Raw genomic sequence first — 21,092 nt, forward strand, 5'->3', positions numbered from 1 at the left:
AAAAAGAAAGTAATGTTACGCATTTGGAAACAGAGAGATTTATTCAATAGGATTAGTACTTAACAGAAAAACCTAAGTGGGGATTAAAACTAGAGACAGCATATCAGTTCAAAACAGAGGTTTTCATTATGAGTTTATGTACAGGAACTTACCTAAGTCAAGGTTGCTTAAGTTTTTGTTTTTCAAGTCTTCACAGATGTCAGCAGCAGTTTCCAGCTGTGTGTTAAGTCTCTTTTCTTCAATGAAATTCTACCCAAAGTGAAAAAGAATTGGCACAGGTAAAAGTAACCCACATAAAACTTAACGTTAGCAAATACAGGTTGGGACACTTTTTTTTTCAATGAGGCTGCAACCTCAGAGTCGAATGTAAATTAAACAAAGCCTATCCAGCAACTCATCTAAACTCTTTAGCCTGAATTTGACCTGTTTGTTTTCTGCTCACGTAGAGAGTAGCTTAATGGGAAATAGAAACTCTGGAATGCCACTGACTGAGTCACAGCCACGTATGAGTCAGAACTACTTACTTCAAAAAGATTCAATATGATATAAACTGGGGATGAAAAGGGAAGAAATGGGAGTAGAGAAAGAGACTTATGGTTTGAATATTTACTTAGGGAATGAGTGGGTTGGTCCTCAGGCTCTTAGGTACTCTAAGGTGCACCTTACTCCATGAACCACAACCACAGAAAAAACGTAGTAATAAGTGTTTATGAAATCAACTGCATCAAGAAACTCAGCATAGATTAATGCTGTATTCCCACCTTATTTATGGGTAATGTTAGTATTGGAAAGAAAAAACTTTTTTTTAAAAAAAAAAAAAGAGAGGGACATTTTGTATAACTTCTTGTTGCCTTCTACTAGGGTTCTGATGAAATTTCCACTAATTTAAGTAGGGATTTTCCAGCATGAAAAGTTTCAGAGAAACTCTTCAGAAACTTCACATTTTGAAAGGATAATAAGATACTTGTTATTCTGCATCCAGAAAAGCCAACAAAGCTGGCAAATGGGCTGAAAAGCATACTCTATGAGGAGAGGCTGAGTACATTTGGGTATTTGGGTTGTCTAGATTAAAGAAGAGGCTAAGGGGTAACCACATTGCTATCTGTGGTTTCCTGAGGAGTGAAAGAGGAAAGGGAAGTGCCTCTCTCTTTTCACTGATGAGGAAGAACTCAATTTTGAATCAAAGAGAGTGGAGAGAAGAGGAATTATTGTTACAGTGTGATTATGAAAAACAATTATTTTAAACTTACATTCCAATTTTCTAGCAGTGATTCCACAGATTCTTTCGTCCCATATTTCACATCCCAAATATTTAGCTTCAGTGTCACCTCATTGGCAAATGCTGAGCACAGTCCATAGTGGTATTCAAGAAGGGAGCTGGAGTTTGTGAAACGAATATCACTGAATCTGCAAACAGTGAAATGTTCCAAAAGTTGACTCAAATCATTGGATGCAGAAGGCATTAATGTATAGAGATTTTAGCCTAAAAATCCTGAATAACATATATGTCCCACGTCACATTCTCTAAGTTGGAAAGATATGGAAGGGTGGACTATTCAGCAGATAAGATCTTATGAATGGGAGGGAGTCTAACTTTTTTAACATAGTCTAATAGTGATAGGACAACTGGGAATAAATGGCTTTAAACAAAAAAAGGGGATATTAAAGTTGGATGGGGCCTGAGACAGCCCAATCTAGTGGTTGGGACCCTTGTCCATGGGAGGGGCTTGGAACTAGATGAACTTTAAGGCCTCTTTCAACCTAAGCCATTCTACTATTCTATATGTAAAGATCTTTGTGGTACAAAATTTTAAGATAACAGGTTTTTTTTTTCTTCTTTTTAAAATAGTAGCTCAATTTATGGGCAGCCTTAAATAGTTAGAGAACAACACTTGTTATCTGTATGTCAAAGAAGCTCATGCTATGTGAATAGATTCACTGGTCATTTTTGAAAATATCCTTCAAAAGCTACATAGGGTTGCACAGTCTGTAAATTTCAGCTTTCCAAAAAGGTAAAAAAAAAAATTGGACGCAGAATCCCCACATCCAGAAAAATCTTTATTTTCAAGGAATTTGCTTTCTATCCCAAGTGAGTACTTCCTATCCACACTAGCCCAGAGCATTTGAAAAGCTCCTGTTAATGTGCTTCATTTTGTACAAATAATTAGACTTTCATGGACCTACAAATTAACTGTGTGCTCAACATACCAGTCAACATGTGCTTCTCATGTAACTGGTGATAGAACTAGAGGGAATGGCTTCAAGCTGCACCACAGGAGATTTAGGCTGGATGTTAGGAAATACTACTTGTCTGAAAGAGTGGTCAGGCACTGGAATGGGCTGCCCAGGGAGGTGTTGAAGTCACTGACCCTGGAGGTGTACAAGGAGCGCATGGGTGTTGTGTTGAGGGATATGGTTTAGTGAGAACTATTGGTGATGGGTGGATGGTTGGACTGCATGATCTTGTAGGTCTTTTCCAACCTTTGTGTTCTTGTGATTCTGTGATTCTGTGCTTAAATGGAAAATGTTCTTTTTCTGCAAGGCATGGACAATTTATGTGCAAGTCAACAGAAGAACTAGAATACAACACAATCATAGTAGAAGGAATTCGAGTATCACAACCTTCTTTTCATTTCCTCTAGCTTTTCAGGCACTACTAGTGGCATATTCTTCTCATCTTTATTCTCAAATGATTGAAGAGTGTCCAAGTGAGAATCAAAACAATTCATCAAGCCCTGGGAAGAAAAGGAAACAGTAAGCTATTCATATCAATACTAGAATCAACTAGTATTAAACCACGCTAGAATCTGCAAGTCATCTGCTACTACAGTGAGAGTAAACAAGACAGACAAGACAGTCTTTCAGTGTCTTTTTTGATTAACATGCAATGAAAGTCTTATTAATCAAATCACCTTCTGAAGTGCAACATATAATTTTTCTTACCAGCAGGCCTCTAGTAAAATGTGAGGTGCATGGAGCTACACAACCTACACCACCAGGTTTTCTTCTTCACTTTTAATATCATCTTTACAACAAATATGAGTCATTTTAATGGGTTCAGGATATTAAGTTTTTCCTTGCTATATGTTAGCAAAACCTAAAAGCAAAGCCTGCTGAATAAACTTATTGTATCATACTTGCCTAATACTTTATTTGAATGCTCAACAAATTCATGCTGATAGCATATGACATTAACCAGTTGTGAGCACCATTGAGTAATTTCCCAGTTCTTGAGAGAAAGCAGAATTTCTATCAAGAGGCACCACTTTGGCAACAAGATCTCTATATGAACCATACTAAAAAGATTGGATTAAAGGAGGAAGAAAAGGAAATTTCAGCAGAATGCCTTCCTATCCCACCAAAGCAGCTTATTTTTCTTAAGAAACTTAATGATGGTATCCACATGTCAACAGAAAAAAAATATGAGAGCCTTCAATCAACCATGTCTCCCTCCGTCTCATTCTTAAAAACATTACTAACACTTATCCTGAGCAGCCAAAATCACAGAAGAAATGGCCAATGTTTGGTAAAGCCATTATTAGTGAAAAAAAGCCATTTCTCCTAACAGGAATTGACTAGCAACAGTTCAAAGAAGTGGTGGTATCAAGCCACTCACAACAACCTCCTGTTCCTATTCTTTCAAGCCAACAGCAAAGATACTTACAAAAATATTCAACTTCACCTTGTTCACAAAAAAAAAACACAAGTAAAGTACCACGATGATCCAACCAAGCTCCAGTACACTTATGCTTTTTAAGTTTTCTAACTCAAAGCATTAAAATGTTATCAGTGTAAAGACCTCAAGATCACAGTAAATAACTTGCATGATACTGAGGTATCAGAATACTTTCCATTGCTTTGAAGGGAATAACAGAGTGATTCAGCAAATACTTAACTTTAAACACATAGCTGCGTGAACATAATGGAATGTAACCCCGAGTGCAAGTGCTTTTCTGAACAGGTATGTATCAAGCCTAGATTTAAAGATAAGGATGCAATTACTCTGCATTATTACTTAACAAGCAAGTTGCAGGAGCCACATAAAATAGCATAATTTTCTCATTCACTTCACATTTAAATTTAATCTCACTCCAATGAAGTCAGAAACCTTCCTCACAGACCTGTGCAGTTACTTGAATAAACCCACAAAAATCAAGGGTATCTTCCGGAGGGCTTCTCATCTTCAGAAGATAAACATATCCATACTACTTTCCAAAACAGTAAACAGCAATTCCATGATAAGTACTTTACTAGGTGAGACTAAAGGAGAACATTCCTCTGTGATCAGCTTACCTTAAACACTGAAATGATTTCACTGAAGAGAGACATGGCTTTAAATGGGTCCTGCAAATCAGGCAAATCTTCTGCCTGCAGATGTTCTACCTTCTGAAGCCAGGCCTCAATGCCATCCAGAGGTGGGGGCAACATCTGGTCCAGCTCTGCTTTCCATTCATTAATCTTAAAAATAAAAACAAGCAATTAAATTTGTCACTATTATTCCTTTCTCCATCCCTAAGATACAGTTGTATGTTCTGTAAGCTGATGCTCCACACATCCCAGAAAAAAAAAAGCAGGGAACAAGGGATGCTCTGGACTAGCTGTTTGTTATAAGAAGTGCCCCGTCCCTGGAGGTGTTCAAAGCCAGGCTGGATGGGGCCCTGGGCACCTGGTCTAGTATTAAATGTGGAGGTTGGTGGCCCTGCATGTGGCAGGGGGGTTGGAGATTCATGATCCTTGAGGTCCTTTCCAACCCTGGCGATTCTGTGATTCTGTGATTCCGTGAAGTGACCAGTGGACATTTCTTCTATAAAGAGCAATTATCAACAAATGCAACAGAGGGAGACAACACAGCCAAACTCACTGTAAAGCACTGATCAATCTGATCTAACTGCATCACAATTTGTACTGTGGGAAAAAAAATATGATCATATTTCTCCTAGCTGCAAAGTTATGAGCCATAACTTTGTCTTCAAATAACCTTGTAAGCATTAATAAACCAAAACCTTTGATCTGAAGGCTGCTCAAAAATAATCAGATGCAAAAGCAGGAATGTAATTCACAGCCCCTTTCAGACTCCTCTTGGGCACTGTACACCAGTTTGTCTGAACTTCAGGTTCAGGATCAATACTGCTTTCATTGATGCAGAAAGGTATCACCCCCCCCCTGCTTTTCCCTGTGCATATTCTTGGGCTAAGTTCAGGCTTTCACATCAATCACATTCACACATGCAACAAGGTAAGTTGGAATTGCCTCTGACCTGAGAGACGAGTTTACTCCATTCTTCCCTCATCTGCTGCTGGCCTTCGTTCAGCTCAGCTCCATTTCTTTTTGATGATAACAGGGGCAGAAATGCTTTTTTTTCTTGGTTAAATGCTTCCATAAATGACATCATTTCCTATAGATAAGAAGGAAGTGTAATTCATAGAAGATAACTTGGATGGAACCCATGCAACTGAATACTGCCTTTGAACATATTGGTAGGAACTCCATTAAATTCAGAGGATGTGATGCACGGAAAGGCAAGGGATTACATCTGAAAGTGCCATTCTCTACTAAAATCTGTACTTAGCATATTGTCAGTGCTGTCAGGACATGGTTCTTCTAACCAAGAGGGAGGGAAAACTCATTTCTCTATGGCCATACAAGGCCATTTTATTACCAACTCTGACTACAATACAAATCAAAGGAAATTTTACTTCAGACACAATCTATAGTCAACATTTCAAGTATTTCTCTATGTCATTAGCTGAATCTACTATAATTATTATCACGACCTTATGAAGGGCCTATGGAATCTTGTCCACGTTCTCAATTATGTCAATTAATTAAAAGACATCACATTGCTCTCTCCAAAAAGCCTTGCTCTGCTTAGAAATGAAACAGCATATATCTGTTTCCAAAGAGAAATAATTTTACCCTATTCTTCCCTCAATCATTTGAGAGCATTTACTGAATTCAAGGTTTCCATCTCCTGTTTCATTTAGCATTTTGGCCTAGGCAATGAAGATGAAAGTCTCTTTCTCAGAACATTCTTAATATTTACTTTTGAAAAAGCAGTTAAATACAAAACACAACTTACTTTGTACTTCTGGTAATAAGTTTCATTCTCTGTGTCCATCAGCAAATTTGCTAACTTTTTTCTCTGCACAGCCAACCAGCTCAAGGTCTCTGTTACTTTATCCTAGTAATTAGAGCAGAAAATTTCATGTTTCTGTTTTGAAAGCCTTGTTTCTAATTGACATTGTGCCACAAAGCAACATATACTGAGCATATGATAACCCCATTCAAAGCCAGTGAAAAACAAACAGTGTTTCCTGGGGACTCTAATGAGCTTTGGGCCAGCTGCTACTATAAAGCGAGGCCAAAGTTTTAAACTTGTCTCCTGGATATACAAAGCCATCTTAAAAGAAGAGCCTGATTGCAGCTCTAGTAGAAGGACATTATCGATATGGAGATATGTGAATTAATGCAATTAATTGAGGCAATTAATGTATAAACTCTAATAGGAATCATAGAATGGTTTGGGTTGGAAGGGATCTTTAAGATTATCTAGTTCCAACCCCCTTGCTACTCTGGAGAATATAGATTACAGACAACTTGGTTTTCCAAACACCATAGTATAGGAGAATATAGACAACAGACAACTTGGTTTTCTAACCAGCGTAGCCTGCAAACAACAACTGCTGCTCACTCTACATGCAAGCTATTAAATTTAAAGCTAATTGTTCTGCAGGTTGGCAAATTTATCTGCTTCCACTCTACTATTTACACATTGACTTGAGAGTGCACATGAAAACAATCAAGCTTAAAAACATCCTTGGTAAAAAACAAAGAAACAAACAAACAAACAAAAAAAAACCAAAAACCCACAAACTAAAAACAAGACCAACACCACCTGCACAGAAATTTCAACAGTACCATCAAAATCTATCACATTGAGTCTTGGCTAACACATAGGAGTACCAGAAGGTTCAAACCAATTCAACGCTGTCAGCGGCTGAATCAGAGGATCAAACTATGGAGGATAACTGTTAGTGCATCATGCAATAAGCTGGGAAAAGGAAGTACTGAGAATCTTGGCAGTGACAATGCACATTTGTTACAGAATGCCTGTGATAAACCAGATTACATACCTGCATGTCTTCAGTCTCGGGCATATTCCTGGAGTATTGTAAAAACTGAGCCACATAAGTCATGATTGATTTTTCATCTGGATTCATAACATCAACATCTACAAGAGCCAATACACCAATTATTCAGCCCTCTAGACTTGATCCCATGATTACACACTGTAGTGCAGTTATTAAAACACATTTCCATAAATATGTTTATTTTGCAGTAGCTCACATAATATACCACTGACAGAAATGAGTATGTCATGAAATTCTTTCCCTGGGAACACCTTGATATAACATGAGAAACTAATGAACAAGTTTCTCCCATGAAAGGAAAAGTTTCATTCTCTGTCATCTTCATATTGTTCGTGCACATGCTGCCAATTCAAAAATCCTAAAAATCCCAAGTATCCTCTGAGTTACACAAAAAAGAACTGCAGATTAGAGCATCACAGTAAAGATCAATGTTTCATTTCAAACTTGAACACAGCCTTACTTTTTGCCTGTATTACAAATCAACACGTGTAGGATTATATTAATCTCACTCATTACAGGAAAGCAGATTGCTTACCTTCTGGTTCAAGAAGCCGTGGAATATTGAGCTCCAATTCTGCAATTCTGAAAGCCTCATCTAGGTTTTCCTTATTGCTTCTAGCCTTTGCCTTCTCCAAATCAATTAGACCTGGTCTTAAGGCATTGATGATAGCTAAAAAAGGCAGTCCACTTCTCCAGCTTGACTTGAAATCATTCACACTGATAGAACCATATCTATCCCAAAAATGATTAGAAACAAAACACAACAGCACATTTACTCAAATGTCATGAGTGAGAATTCAGAAATACAATATAAGTTTGGCAACATGATATATAAAATAAATCAAAGTAGTTACAGAGAACTTTGTCACTACATTTCTGAAAAAGTTGGGTCAGAAAACCATAGAGACAATAATGCTCATCACTGCAATGACATTTTTTAAACTTGGTTTTGCAAAATGCTACAATATTTTCTTCTTATACTGCATTCTGAAGCTAAGTATTACTGATTCAGTATTCCTTCTGAACGCAATGTTCTCTCTCACAGTCAATACATTCCACGGGTTGGAGAAATAACAAGCAACGCACTGAAGTTGTTGCAATAAAATAAAGGTATTAGTCCATCAGACCACCGAGATTTGGAATCCTTTTTGTCATTACAGAAAATCTAGACCTTAAAACTATCAGCACAGAAGAGATATTCTTTTCTTACTTGGTGTCTTTCAAACATCTTCCATTAAGTAGTGCCTGGACAATGCTGTGAGAGACCAGAAAGCTCTGAGCCACAGTGCAATCTGGGACTACTTTCCAGAAGCAGTTCATATATTATGAGTATGCTCCTGAGTGGAAAATATGTAGGGCTTCAGGTGTTAAAACTTAGCTACAAAAAAATGGGCCAGGATTTTAAAAAGACTTGTTCCATTAACAAAGACTATAGGATTAACTGATACAAAGTTATTAAATGCAATCACCATTCAGAAAGGATGCTACAGAACAGAGAGCAACATTGCTGAAAACAGTAATACTGCTGAAAATAAAAAACAATCAAAAAAGGATGATTAAATGGACAGAGGGGTCTCTTTTACATGCTGGTCAATCTTGCTTTGATAAAACACAATGAAAATGTAAAATACAGTGACTAAAAATTTCACTCAGAAAGTAAACTGTGCTGATGAAGGCCTTTTTCTGCCACTAAACAACTTCAAATACTAGTAAAATGTTATTAGAACATAAAGCTATCAAAAAGCTGGGGGAAAATGGTTGACATTATTCTAAGAGGTATTTGAAATGTCTTTGAGTGTTGCAGTAGCCCTTGAAGAAAATGTAAAACGTATATCTTGTCCCTTGCAACAAATATATGTTTAATTTTGGCTGTGTGCTGTGAATGCTCCCACTGAAGTCAACAAAGCTATGTGAACATTGGGAATAAAAACACATACAAAGACTTTAGGGACTGAGACCTGTTCCATTTTCTAGGATCCTCCTTGGGGATCATGCAGTGTTTTGAGAGAATACTTGTCATTCTGTCTGTCTCAAGTCCCACGAGTGATGTTTGAATCCTAGAAACCCCAAATTTTCCTTTTAAAAAATAAGTAACTGCTGCAACTTTGTTAACCGGTGCCAACCACGAGGATTACAACTAGTAAATCATGTAAGCATTCCACTAGACTTATCACACAGGAAACTGTAAGCTCCTAAAAGAGAAAAGCCAAACAAACTAATTTACATTGTGGTGTTTCATTAGCAGGATTAGCCTCACTTCATTATATTTAAAGGGCTCATTTCATAACGCTTAGGGCTTGATTGATGCTAAAAGTGCTGATAACATCATTTGAATTCTGAAGCATTTTCTGCTAAGCCATCACTAAGGCTAAAGGAAAAATATCACATTTAGGGAAAAGCCGTAAATACAAAATGTAAAATACTATTTATATGTATTGGATGAAACTTACAGTGAACACTGTTCTTTTGCCCAAAACAGAAGAGCCTTTGTAGCAGATATCTTCCACCGCTCCTTAATTTTAGCACTCTTTTTAGCTGATCGCCTTGCCTTTGGGGAGGAGTCAACAGTACTTGGACAATCAAGAGAAGGCTGATTGTAAGTGCAAGCAAGTGTCCTGGCAAGTTCTTCAATCTGTCAGAGATGACGGGAAAATTTAACCAGCTTACAGTGGAAACCTCCAAGACATTAATGGCAAAAAGCACAGAGAATTAGAAAGGACTCAATTAAGCTGTAAAAGCAGTCCTCTGCCCCCAAAGTTTGGATAAAGTTTATCAACCATTACCAAACGTTATCCATTCAAGATGAACAGTTGATATTTTTGGCAGGAAATATTCACCCAAGGCATTTATGTGATACTATGGGTACCAGCAATGTCATGAAGGGATTTTCTCACTCAGTGTTCTTTCCTACTCTTTGTACCAGAGAAGGAAGCCAATAGCAGCTGTGTTTTGTGCTGTCTTGTGTTCTATCAGGCACGTTCATAGTTCGCTTGCTTGCTTGCTCAGGGTGCAGGAAAACCTACTCAATTGGCCTCAGAAATCTACACTTGGTTAGAGAGGCTTGGTTTAGGTAAAAGATAATGCACACCCCTAGGCACAGCACAAATACTCCAGCTCCAAAATACCCTTTACCAAGAAAAAACATGGGCTACAACTAATAGTTACAGAACATTGCTTATAGATTCCTTCCTGAGCCCCTATCACCAGCAGATCCCAAAAGCAAAAGGGCTCTTGCTAGACAACTGTTTGGTTCCACCATTCTCTGCAGTCAACAGGATTCTAGCAATGCAGTGTGCTTTCAGACTTCTCTTTCTCCCCATAATGTCCTGTCACACAGGATGCGCACACAGTACCTTGTGTAGGAAACACCACAACATCCTGCATGTCATTTCTGATACTTGGTTTTAGAAAAACAAAGAGTAGGAATTACACAAAGACTCACAAAACAACTTCAGCACAGCCAAGACTGAAGAGGGGTCTGCCCCTGGGGGAGATGGATGTGAGCCACTCTACGCTAATTGCTCCACTTGGTGCTCCATTAAGAACTTAATCATCACGGGCCTCAGCAAGACTAAGTTTAGCTGATTTTTAACTAGTTATTTTTAAAAATCTCATATCTGCACTTCCTACCATTTTCAGTTAAATGATGTCCAAGTTGTAATGCTACCATTACATTGGAGAAGCAGCTCAGAGACAGGCAGGATGCACTGGTGCATCTCTTTTCTGACTCATCACTTTAAGATGTCAGAAAATAATCTTCTGCTTTGTACTAATTTGTTTCTTTGTGCAGCCATGTAAGCCAACATATTTTTGTGCTTTTTCTCCTCTGCTGAAAGACTCCTTTGCATTACTGAAATACTTACATGAAAATGAAATATAATTGTCCAAATTAGGCCAAGCACAATGGAAGGTTTTCCTTCAATAATGTCAGCAACATGAATATTTATAAGCTTGAGCTAGGAAGGGAAAAAAGGATCATTGTTAACAAAGAAAACGCTCCACCAGCTAAACTGGCTTTACTTGTGAATTTTGAAGTTAATACTCACTGATTTGCTCCTTAAAAACGTCAAAGCATTTTCTATGTTGCTTCTGCACTGAAAGGTATTAAATCCTTTTTCCCGTGGCTGCAAAGCAAAAAGAACATGTTACATTCTTAGTTGTAAAAATTAATTTTATTTCCATTTTGATAAGGAGAGTCTTGCAAAGATTCATGAATGACTTTGGATCAAATTATTTCAGTGTGATTCAGTGTCAGTGATATAAGCTTAAGTTACTTGCAAATAGCTCTGTGACTTCAGGGGGATTGTTAATGTCCTTACAATCAAGAATATCCTGCAATTTCTTCTGGATTTGACGAAGCATTGAGGTAATATTTGTATTGTTCTGTCTTACCAGATGTTGACCTGAAAGCACTTCCAACAGATCCAAAAGCATATGTCCTTGCTGAATGTCTGTATATAGGTCTGAGATAACAGAAGGAGGTGTATGCTGCAAAATAAATTTCAGTGTTATGTGACACCATCTTTAGTTACTTTAAATTCAACACGTTATAGAACATGAAAGATTATTACACTTCATTGCTAAGAAACTGTTCAGTATCTTCTATTTTTCAATAAGTTGAAATATAAATCCTGCATCTAATCAGTCATATGCAGCTCCTTCTAACACATTATTGTGTTTGTTTCTTATTCCCACTCTCCTCATCTCAGAGTTTTATTTATAAGAGTTACTTTAGGACACATTTTTAAGCATTTATGATATTTTTCAAGGAGACATGTAGCAAAAAGAAGTAACTTTGAACAAAAGGAAAGTTAATATTAGCAGTTAATTCATATTTTTACTTCCTTTTCAACATATACTGAATACAAATACGACTACAGACCTGAATAACTAAGCTGTCACTCTTTCACCCATACACGGACAACACAAATCTATCATCAGCTCAATGGCTTCTCCTCAAGGAGAAGCCAAAACTGGATTTTTATCTGAGCAATTCAGAGCCACAGCACACGCTATATAAATTGCTCTGTGATCATCTCATTAAATTCATGTTTGTTGTTTGCATAAGTGAGTAATACTTCCCTAAATACAGTAATAATAATCAGAAATTTAGAAACTCTTAAAACCCTGATATTCATGCCACAACTCAGCAAAAAGTTTGTTTTACAAAATCAGCAAGAAAGATACTGTCAACTTCTTACAAAGCACCTCTTGCAAGTCTCCTTGGACTATCACCAATATAGTGTTGTTACATGTAATAAACAAATGCTTTCTATGGGCTACTTTACCCAGACAGTGCTTAAAATCTTATATTCATTTTGCTTATTTAAAAAAAAAAATCTCCTAAGAACACAACCAAACCAAAAAAGGCAAAAAGCATTCTTCTCCTAAAGAATACCCTTCTTACCTTTGCCAATATTGAATTTATCCAGGTTGTAAATGTTTTCTTCTGAGTACACTCTCGCTGCACTGGGGAAAAAAAGAAAAGCAAAATGGTTAATGAAAAAATAAAATCATCTGGTTTTACTTTTCTTTCTCAAAAAGCTAAGGTCTGCTCTTCCAGATATTACAGGTTGATATTAGTTTTCTCAATTCTTAGTGGTTTTTTTTTTTTTTTTTTTTTTTAACTTGCACACATGATAATGTAAGGAGCTCTGCAATTATCAACCATACTTCTCTACTGGATACAGCAAAGAGCAACCAAGGCTTTCTTGAAGGCTCAGGAAATGCAAGCAGCAGTGTGCACACAACATTCTAGACAACAACCCATGTAGAATAACTCCATCCATCACCCAGAGACTCAGCCAGGTCCTGTAGGCTGTCACTAAGTGAAAAACTACCAGCAGCTGCAAGGGGACTATTTAAACTATTTTAGGCCCTGCATTAAAAAACAGAATATTTAAGCAATTTCTCACATCAGCCTAAATTTCGAAAGTAGAGAAAGCCTTTCTCTGTGACAGAAAAGAAGAAAAGGGAATCATTCTATAGTTCTTTCAGAAAGTAAAGAAGAATATCTGGGAGCAGAGAGCAAGGTATGCACCTTGTCAAAATAAATACCAAGGCTCTGCACTTGGCATAAGGCAGTCCGTACAAAAGCAACTATTCAATTGAACAGCAGAGGATCAGGGCCTAGTTTTACTTTACTACAGATATTAAATTGCTCTTCCCTTTCCTCAGTGTGTGAAAGCTGAGCAATGCAGGCAGATCAGTCTAGCTCTCCTGTCCCCTCCAGGATAGATGCCAAGACAGGGCTGTGAAAAGCATACATCCCTGCTGTGTGCCTGAGATAACAGCAGGTGTTGGCTGCTGAGATGACAGCCTTTCCATCTCGCTGCTAACCCAGATGCTGCACAGGCACTGCCACACACAAAACCCACAACCCACCTCTGCCTGCCATCCCAGAGCCTCCTGGGAGCACACATGAACACAACCTCCTTTTTTTCTCCCTTTCCACATCAGCTTTGACTGGAAGCAGACAGGCTGGCTTCTCAAAGAACAAGCCAAAAAGCAGTGCCCGCCTCTGGGACCTGCCTGGAGCTGCGGAAGGGTGGTTGCCTCCTCTTCTTCCCTTCCTCCCTTTGAATCAATACCCATAGGGCTGCACTGGTTCCACACAGACACTACAAACACATCATGCGGACTGTTGAGGGAACGTAAGCTTACACTGATGAGCAGATGTTCCAGTCACTTAAACCACCACCTTTAGCCTGTGCCAGCCTCACAGCCTATTCAGCCACCCCCTGCCAGAGGCTGAGGCAGACCATTCTGTACACACCTAGCGCAGCTCCTCAGGCAAAGCTCAGCCCCTCCTGTCTGCCTGCCTCCAGCCTTCCCCTCAGGCACCAGGGAGGTGAGGTGAGATGGGTAGAAGAGATGCAAAGCAGAGAGAAAGCACAAGGCCTCCTCCTGCTACGATGGTGGCCAGGAGCAGAGGCTATGGAAGCCGCGGTCAGGGTAATGCAGATAAGTGACCTCCTGGGTCATGGGGTGGGTGAACAGCTAGAAAAACATTCATGCATTGCACGCACTGAGGGCCGTTGTGCATACTGGAGCTGACTGGTCTTCCATCAGTTCTTTAGTTGGGTTAGATATTTCGAAAACAAAACAAAACAAAACAAAACCTCAGAAGGAACAGTGAGATATTGGCACGCTGCCCTGGGGGGTGTGGGAGTCACCATCCCTGAAGGTGTCCAAGAGCTGTGGAAATGTGGCACCGAGGGACACTGACAGTGAGCATGGTGAGGGTTGATGGTTGGACTAGATGATCTTAGTGGTCTTTCCAACCTTAACGATTCTGTGATCAATCTGTAATACTACAATCCTGACAGAGCAGTTCATTTCCTCTGCTCGATCAACTGTTTTGTGCTTTTCTTTAAATAACACAGAGGTGGTGATGAACAATAAAGATGAAGGCATTCTTAAAGACGTGGACAAAAATGTTTGGAAAACAGAAAGTAAGCACACGTGCTACACACCAATCATATTCACTACACACATTCGGAGGACATAAACAGCATGGAGTTACTGGCTTCATGTTAGCACAGGACCCAACCACACCCTTTGGTTTAATACCTGTATGGGTGCTATTCCAATTACCTAATGAGTGATTACCGAGTAGTTGCACTCTTTTATCAGGCTGGAATTTCTGGCACTTGAAAAGAAGCAGAAAGCAAATATTAAATGCTTTGCCAGTCGTCTGCAACTCTTCCAGGTGTAGCTCTTGTCAAAGGCTGCTACCAATTTAGAGGACTTGCTTTCAGAGTTGATAACTGAAAGACCACTAGGACGAAGACACTTAGTCTTGTTCTGGTTTAATCTCTCCTTATTGACGTACAGAAGCATTACACAACATGGGCCAGGTACTACAAGTGTTGATTCACATGGGCAGCTCACAGGCAAACATCTCACAAGCAAATGGAGAAAGTAGTTATTTTGCTGCATGTGTGTAAGAACAAGTTCTGTTCCCACAACCTACAGCCATAGCCTAATGCAACTCACCAGCCTGCCTTTCAGGTAGTTGCAGCCTCAGCTGCAGTCTGGCTTATTTTCCAATTGAAATAAATAAAAAAAAAAAACTTCATGAATCAATAAGAAAACTCAATGGCTACCAGTACAACACAGCTCATTACAGATGTGCTGCTGGCACGCTGGCAGGCAGTCATATTTCAATTTTCAGGCTGAATGCGTTTCCCCTGACTCCACTGCTTGGAGGCTCTAACGATTTAATCAAGGTCTCAAATTCTTATCTCTGCCACGTGGTTAATTAATACGGATTTTTATTTTTATGAGGATGAATGGATTCTTTGTCAGGCCTTTTTATCGGAGTCTAAGTGACCTTGGTTTTATCTTGTCCTAGTTTTCAAAGTGCCATTGACCCAGAATAAAAACAGCTATCAAAAAATTCTGATCATTTCTTTCACTTTGGGATGCAACTAACCAAGGCAGAAGGTAAATCTGAGAGAACAAAATGAGAACCTGCTAATCTGAAAGCATCCAAAATCTATCACATTTCACCTTCCATTTTAAAGCTAATCTTCAGAACAACTCTTTAGAAAGGAATAGCACAGAAGAAGCGTGTCACATAGACTTGCTGTAAATCAATATATACTGTCGGACAGGACAATAGCTGTTTTATCCAGCAATGAGCTATCAGCAAGTGCTATAAAATAGGCCAATCGTTAAGGGCTGGAGCACGGGACATGATAGATTGCAGCAGGGGCCATGGCAGCGCTGAGCTCTCCTGGGAGGAAGAAGAGAGAAGGGCAGGAATGTCAGCCTTCCTCTGATGGTAACACAGAAAAGCCAGAGTTAAAACTCATCTCCTCTCCGCGGCTGCCCTTTGTTCCTTCTTTCCTGAGGTGGGAGATGGCTCCAAGGAAATAACTCCCTCCCTTGTCAGGGAGTGGGGGAAGCAACCCCCAGCTCAGCACAGCAGATGCAGCCTGCTCCACTCTGCCTGTAAAAAAGAAGTCACCAAACATCCAAGAGATTTTCTTCTACTGCGAGGACTGGTGCCTCACTGTCACTGAATCCTTTACAACCACGTGGCATTTTTTTTTTGTTTGTTTTAAACTCAAGCAATTCTTTGAAATTAATGAACAGAACTCTATCATCTTCCCACCTATGATTTGACTGACATAATTACCATTTGTGTGTGCTATTTTTGCATCTTCCTTCCACCACACAGGTCACCTGAGGATAGATCTACAAGAGGAAGTCGTGCAGGAACAGATCAGGAGCTCGATGAGCTGAGGTCAGAAGTCAGTGTACCCACCACATGTGTCAGGGGAAAAAAGCACGTACCCAAGAAGCTCTAGATTGAATGGCTACAATCACTGGGGTATCTTTTTGGAACACATATTCCAGTTGCATCCAAAATATGCACTTCCATACTCTACGACAGCATGGCCAGCATGGTTAACTTGGAGAGCTCCTTCAAAAGAGCATTCCTGCTACAAACTAAAGCACCAAGCAGGTACATAAGTAAACGGCAGGAACTATCAGAAGGATTGTTATGCCTTTGTCTGCTCAGGGAGTGGTGAGGAATTCTCCCCCCTGCCCATTACGTCGTCCCTTCCCTTCCACACAGTAAGACGGCCTCACTTACAGCAGACAGGAAAGCAGGGGAACAGAGTTATTTCCAGCATTTATGTTCAGTAACATGGTGTTAAGCAATTAAAAACAAACAATATTTTCTGTCAAGATTGAGTTTTTCCAGAGGCCAACGAACATGATGAAAATATTTCCACAGAAATGGGTCTTTTCAAATCCAAACAGCATTCAGGTATTAACTAATTAACTACTGCCACGTTTGTGCAGCAAGTGGGAACTTTCTACACTATCTCCTCTCAGACTCCTTTTCCTTTTGAAATCAAATGATCCAGTTTACCCAAAGCGTTGCTAACTCAGGAAGCCTGTTCAAACTGAGTTTGCACTCCTGGCCTTCTTAAATACTTTCACTGGTCTCATTGCCAGGATCCTGGAGCAGCTCTGAGTCATCAGAGTATTTACTAACAGAACAGCCCTTGGAGTGAGGCACTGCAGTATTTGGAGGCACAGACAGAGGTTGCAGGTTAAATTCTTTAAGGTACTAAATCACATCATTTAGAAATCAACGTACCTTTAATGATAAGGGCTTACGTGGCTTTTCTAACTTTTTTTTTTGCAAACCCAGACTGGAGCAGGGACTTAAACATAAGCAGATCTCTGTGCCACTGGCTCAGAAGCAACCCACTCCCCTCAGTCACCGTAATGCCAGTTTTTAACAAGTTCTGGCTCAACAATGCCTTCAGCAAACTGAATTTTACCTAGCAAGGAACATATTTACACAACTACACAGTCTATTTTTTTTCACTGGGCACTATAACCAGGCCAAAATATCCAGGAGGGATTTTTTTCAAGCCAATCTCATGTGTCTCCCAATTCAGTCAGCCCCATCACATGGCATAAAGCCATTCAGATCCAGAAGCTGCAGACCAGCTCCTCACCCAGGCAGTGTAAACAGGGCATAAATTTCAGTGCAGTTCCTCTGGGAGCTCTTCCATTTGCAAAAGTCACCCTTGAAAAATCATTAGCATTTAATGGACTTTTTTGGATCACTTTGTTTTAAAAAAAATAATCAACAAATGAACGTGTAGCTGTAATAACATGCCAGCCTCAACAGATGAAGCATAAAGCTGGAGCAAAATAAACGTTGGGTAAGAATTATAAGTCTCCCTGACCTCTGGAAGATTAAGTGTGTGTCAGAGCAATATCCTCCTTTAAGTCAATTACTCAGATATGAGTGCAATCTACTACAAGTTGCACAATAAAATCCATCCATACATATCAAAGCATTTAATTTTGGTCAGAGAGGAATAGGTTTTTGATTATTCATAAAGGATCAGGTTTAACTGCATGAAAATAACATAATTCACTTATCTCATTAAGCACTCTTCTGAAATAGTTGTAGTACCCATGTTCTTATGTTATCCCCCTAGTTACAGCAATAAACAGCAGCATGAACATAGGTCAATGAGAACAGCCAAAAATTAAGACCCGTACAGTTAATTAAATTGTGAAGTAAATACATGCTTCAAACTCTGTGAGCTAGAACACACTCTCTTGTGTCTGAACTAGCACAGAAAGTGTGGAGAAAAAATGGAAAGCAATGTTCTGTAGAGACTTGGTGGGAAAGGCCACACTTACGCTATGTTTGCTGACCTGGGCTGGAAAGGGAAAGTGTTTGCTCCTAGGAGGAAGATGGAAGTTGCACCCTCCTGTAGGATTTCGGGATTTACATCCTAGAAGCTCCAGAGCATAACAAAACTGGTCAGTGTCTGCTGGAGCCACCCACACCCTGGTGGCTGCAGTCCCCTTGCTGCAGTCCCACACTCAGCCTTGTCACCACGGAGCAGACAGATCTCCAGCAGCTCTCAAGACACTAGAAGACCTTCTCTTACCAAAGGAGAGGAGCCTCATGACTTTGTGACTAGCATCATCAACTGAAAATGTGTGGACTTTGTGTTAGAGACCACACAGTTTCATTTTACCTACTTTATTCACGTTTTTAAAGCTTCAATGTACCTCTTTAGAATACTGAGCTGCTCAGAAAGATGCAAACAAGATGATTTTTACCCATATCTCAGCGACTTTCTTTACTGCATTTTTTTTAGACTGATCTCTACAAAGAAAAGTGAATGTTCATCCTTGAACGTTCTTTTACCTGAGAACACACTTACAGAAAGTCTACTAAAGCTGACTTGTACAGTATTAAGTCCCTGGCATTAATTTAATAGGCTTTGTATAATGATAATGGCTGCTAATAAGTAACCTCTTTATTACTTATTTTAAGGTTCTTCTTGTGAGAGGACAGGTTGAACTCAATGATCCTCATGGGTCCCTTCCAACTCTATGGTTGTCCCCCCTTCCTTTCCTTTTCTTCCAGAAGGTATGCAGGCCTCCTACAGAAGATTTTGACTTAAATCACAATCAAATCTTACCTAAACAAAGTGCCTGGTTCTATATGCAGTAAAAAAAAGCTAACAATTTTATTACATATTTAGGCATATAACTTCACAATGACCAAACTGACTGGTTAATTAGGACAAGACCCACTAAATGTGTCAGACAAGTGCTGTAACATCACTGCCATTCAGAAATAACAGAAGACTGAATCACAAAAAAATTAAATGTAGAACAAAGTAGAAGCAATCAAGACAAGACCTCATGCCTACTTTTCTTTTCCTATGCCATCTGGTTACACCTAACTCCTGTTACATTGTGCTTTTTACAGTACTGGACATATTCTCAATTTATAATCTAAAAATTTGGGAAGCAGATCACAACCAGCACTACAACCACCCTCAGCCACACAAAAATTGAGCTGTTTTTCTAAAAGTTAAGAGCAGTCACTTCTTAAATCTGACATTTCTCTAGTATTTCTCCAGGTGAATCTGCAGATTTAAAGTAATCAAAGTCTCTGGCTGCTTTAAAAATCCCACCTCAAGATCCCCTATAATTAAAACAGCCCCTTTTCCTTGAATGACCCTAACATTCTTATCTGATCCTTTCCACTACAGATCTGTAGTAGATTTATTAATAGTTTCTGTATGTCACATTACAGGATGTGTTTCTAGTGATTCACTGCAGCTGTATCACCTTTTGTCTATTTGACCCAGATCAGATGCTGCAGCATCAGTGCTCAGTACATTAGACATGTCTACAAAATTTGTTGCATCTTCAGACATTACAAAAATTGCTTCCATCACTTTCTAAGGACCTCTCAAAGTGTTTAGAAAAGCACACGCAGCTTGGCTCCAATTTGCACCACATCAGCACAATCCAGGAGCTCAAATTACTACAGCACAGAAAAATTATTTAGTTATTTCATTTTTAATAAGCAAGATTCTTTCATTTAGATACTGATCAAACAACACCACTCTCACTGGACATATTTCACTTTCCAGAAAGTAGTGGTATTATTTCAAAATAAAACCCTGGTCTAAAATCCCACATTTCTCACTTTCATGCCTTAAAGCTAGACAGTGTTGCCCAAACCTATTTCATGAATAGTCAATTCATGTACTAATGGCTGAGTATGACAGGCACAGCAAATGTGTGTCTCACTAACTGTGCTTGGTGCTACAGCCAGGCTAGCACTCATCTGCTATGGCTTTTTGCTCTCTGTCCTGAAAACTTCATACTGAAACAAAACAGAAGAAAGTTCACCATTAAAGACGTTTGGTTTCAGACCACTGTTAACACTCATTCATCAAAACATGTGGCTTCAATGGCAACATTAGTGCAAAGATGGATTGTAAAATAATTTGGCAGGATATTCTCTCACACCATCTGTTTTTAACATATTTAGTCTCAACTAAACTAAAAGCAAATAGGTCTGTGGAAACATGACTTAACTTCATCTGTTCTAGAATACTCAAGCTTTAAACACACTGAAGATCAGCCTTCCTGCCATGCTCATCCTGCTGCTTGATTCCCTGACCAATGAATGTTTTCATGAATACACTTGGAGCAAAATCAGTCTTTCCAGGAAATCCTCAAAGGAAAATCCATAAAGCCTACATGATAGGCCATCTCTGATGTGCTGATGACCATTTAAACGTCACTTAATTTTTCTACTTGTTCTGTCCATGAGCTTTCTTTCTACACGTGCATGGGATAAAGCAATAAGGACTGAAAAGTAAATAAAAGAAAAAGAAAGGAAATGAAATAGCACTGCAGTTAACTCATTAAGACAGCTCGGTGCAACCAACTAATTGTCAGCAAATTGAAAACAAGGAAACTAATGAAATACCACAACTGCTTTCACATTGGCAATTCCCTTGAAAACAGTTTACTGTAACATGTATTCTGAGTAACAAAGTGTAAGAACCCACAATGACACATGCACCAAAAAAGGCAAGGGCTCTGAAAATAACCATGAGAAAGTACTATCAGAGC

The 21,092-nt window shown here is 39.1% G+C and overlaps 1 protein-coding gene across 5 annotated transcripts in view; it reads right to left on the minus strand.

Moving 5' to 3' along the window:
* SYNE2 (spectrin repeat containing nuclear envelope protein 2) overlaps positions 1–21,092 on the minus strand; it is a 171,750-nt gene that overhangs the window by 132,536 nt on the left and 18,122 nt on the right. For all 5 annotated transcript variants that reach the window (XM_042865498.1, XM_042865518.1, XM_042865528.1 and 2 more), the window contains exons 3-15: positions 12,559–12,620; positions 11,544–11,639; positions 11,198–11,275; positions 11,015–11,107; positions 9,602–9,783; positions 7,687–7,883; positions 7,134–7,231; positions 6,080–6,181; positions 5,258–5,395; positions 4,294–4,458; positions 2,623–2,735; positions 1,251–1,407; positions 153–249 (exon numbers count right to left, since the gene is read on the minus strand). In XM_042865498.1, coding sequence (XP_042721432.1) covers positions 153–249; positions 1,251–1,407; positions 2,623–2,735; positions 4,294–4,458; positions 5,258–5,395; positions 6,080–6,181; positions 7,134–7,231; positions 7,687–7,883; positions 9,602–9,783; positions 11,015–11,107; positions 11,198–11,275; positions 11,544–11,639; positions 12,559–12,620 — 1,578 coding nt within the window. The remainder of the gene's footprint in view (positions 1–152; positions 250–1,250; positions 1,408–2,622; positions 2,736–4,293; positions 4,459–5,257; positions 5,396–6,079; positions 6,182–7,133; positions 7,232–7,686; positions 7,884–9,601; positions 9,784–11,014; positions 11,108–11,197; positions 11,276–11,543; positions 11,640–12,558; positions 12,621–21,092) is intronic.

The sequence above is a fragment of the Lagopus leucura genome, unplaced genomic scaffold (assembly GCF_019238085.1).
Source record: "Lagopus leucura isolate 7727_CA_CO unplaced genomic scaffold, USGS_WTPT01 Super-Scaffold_1, whole genome shotgun sequence".
Lineage (NCBI taxonomy): Eukaryota > Metazoa > Chordata > Aves > Galliformes > Phasianidae > Lagopus > Lagopus leucura.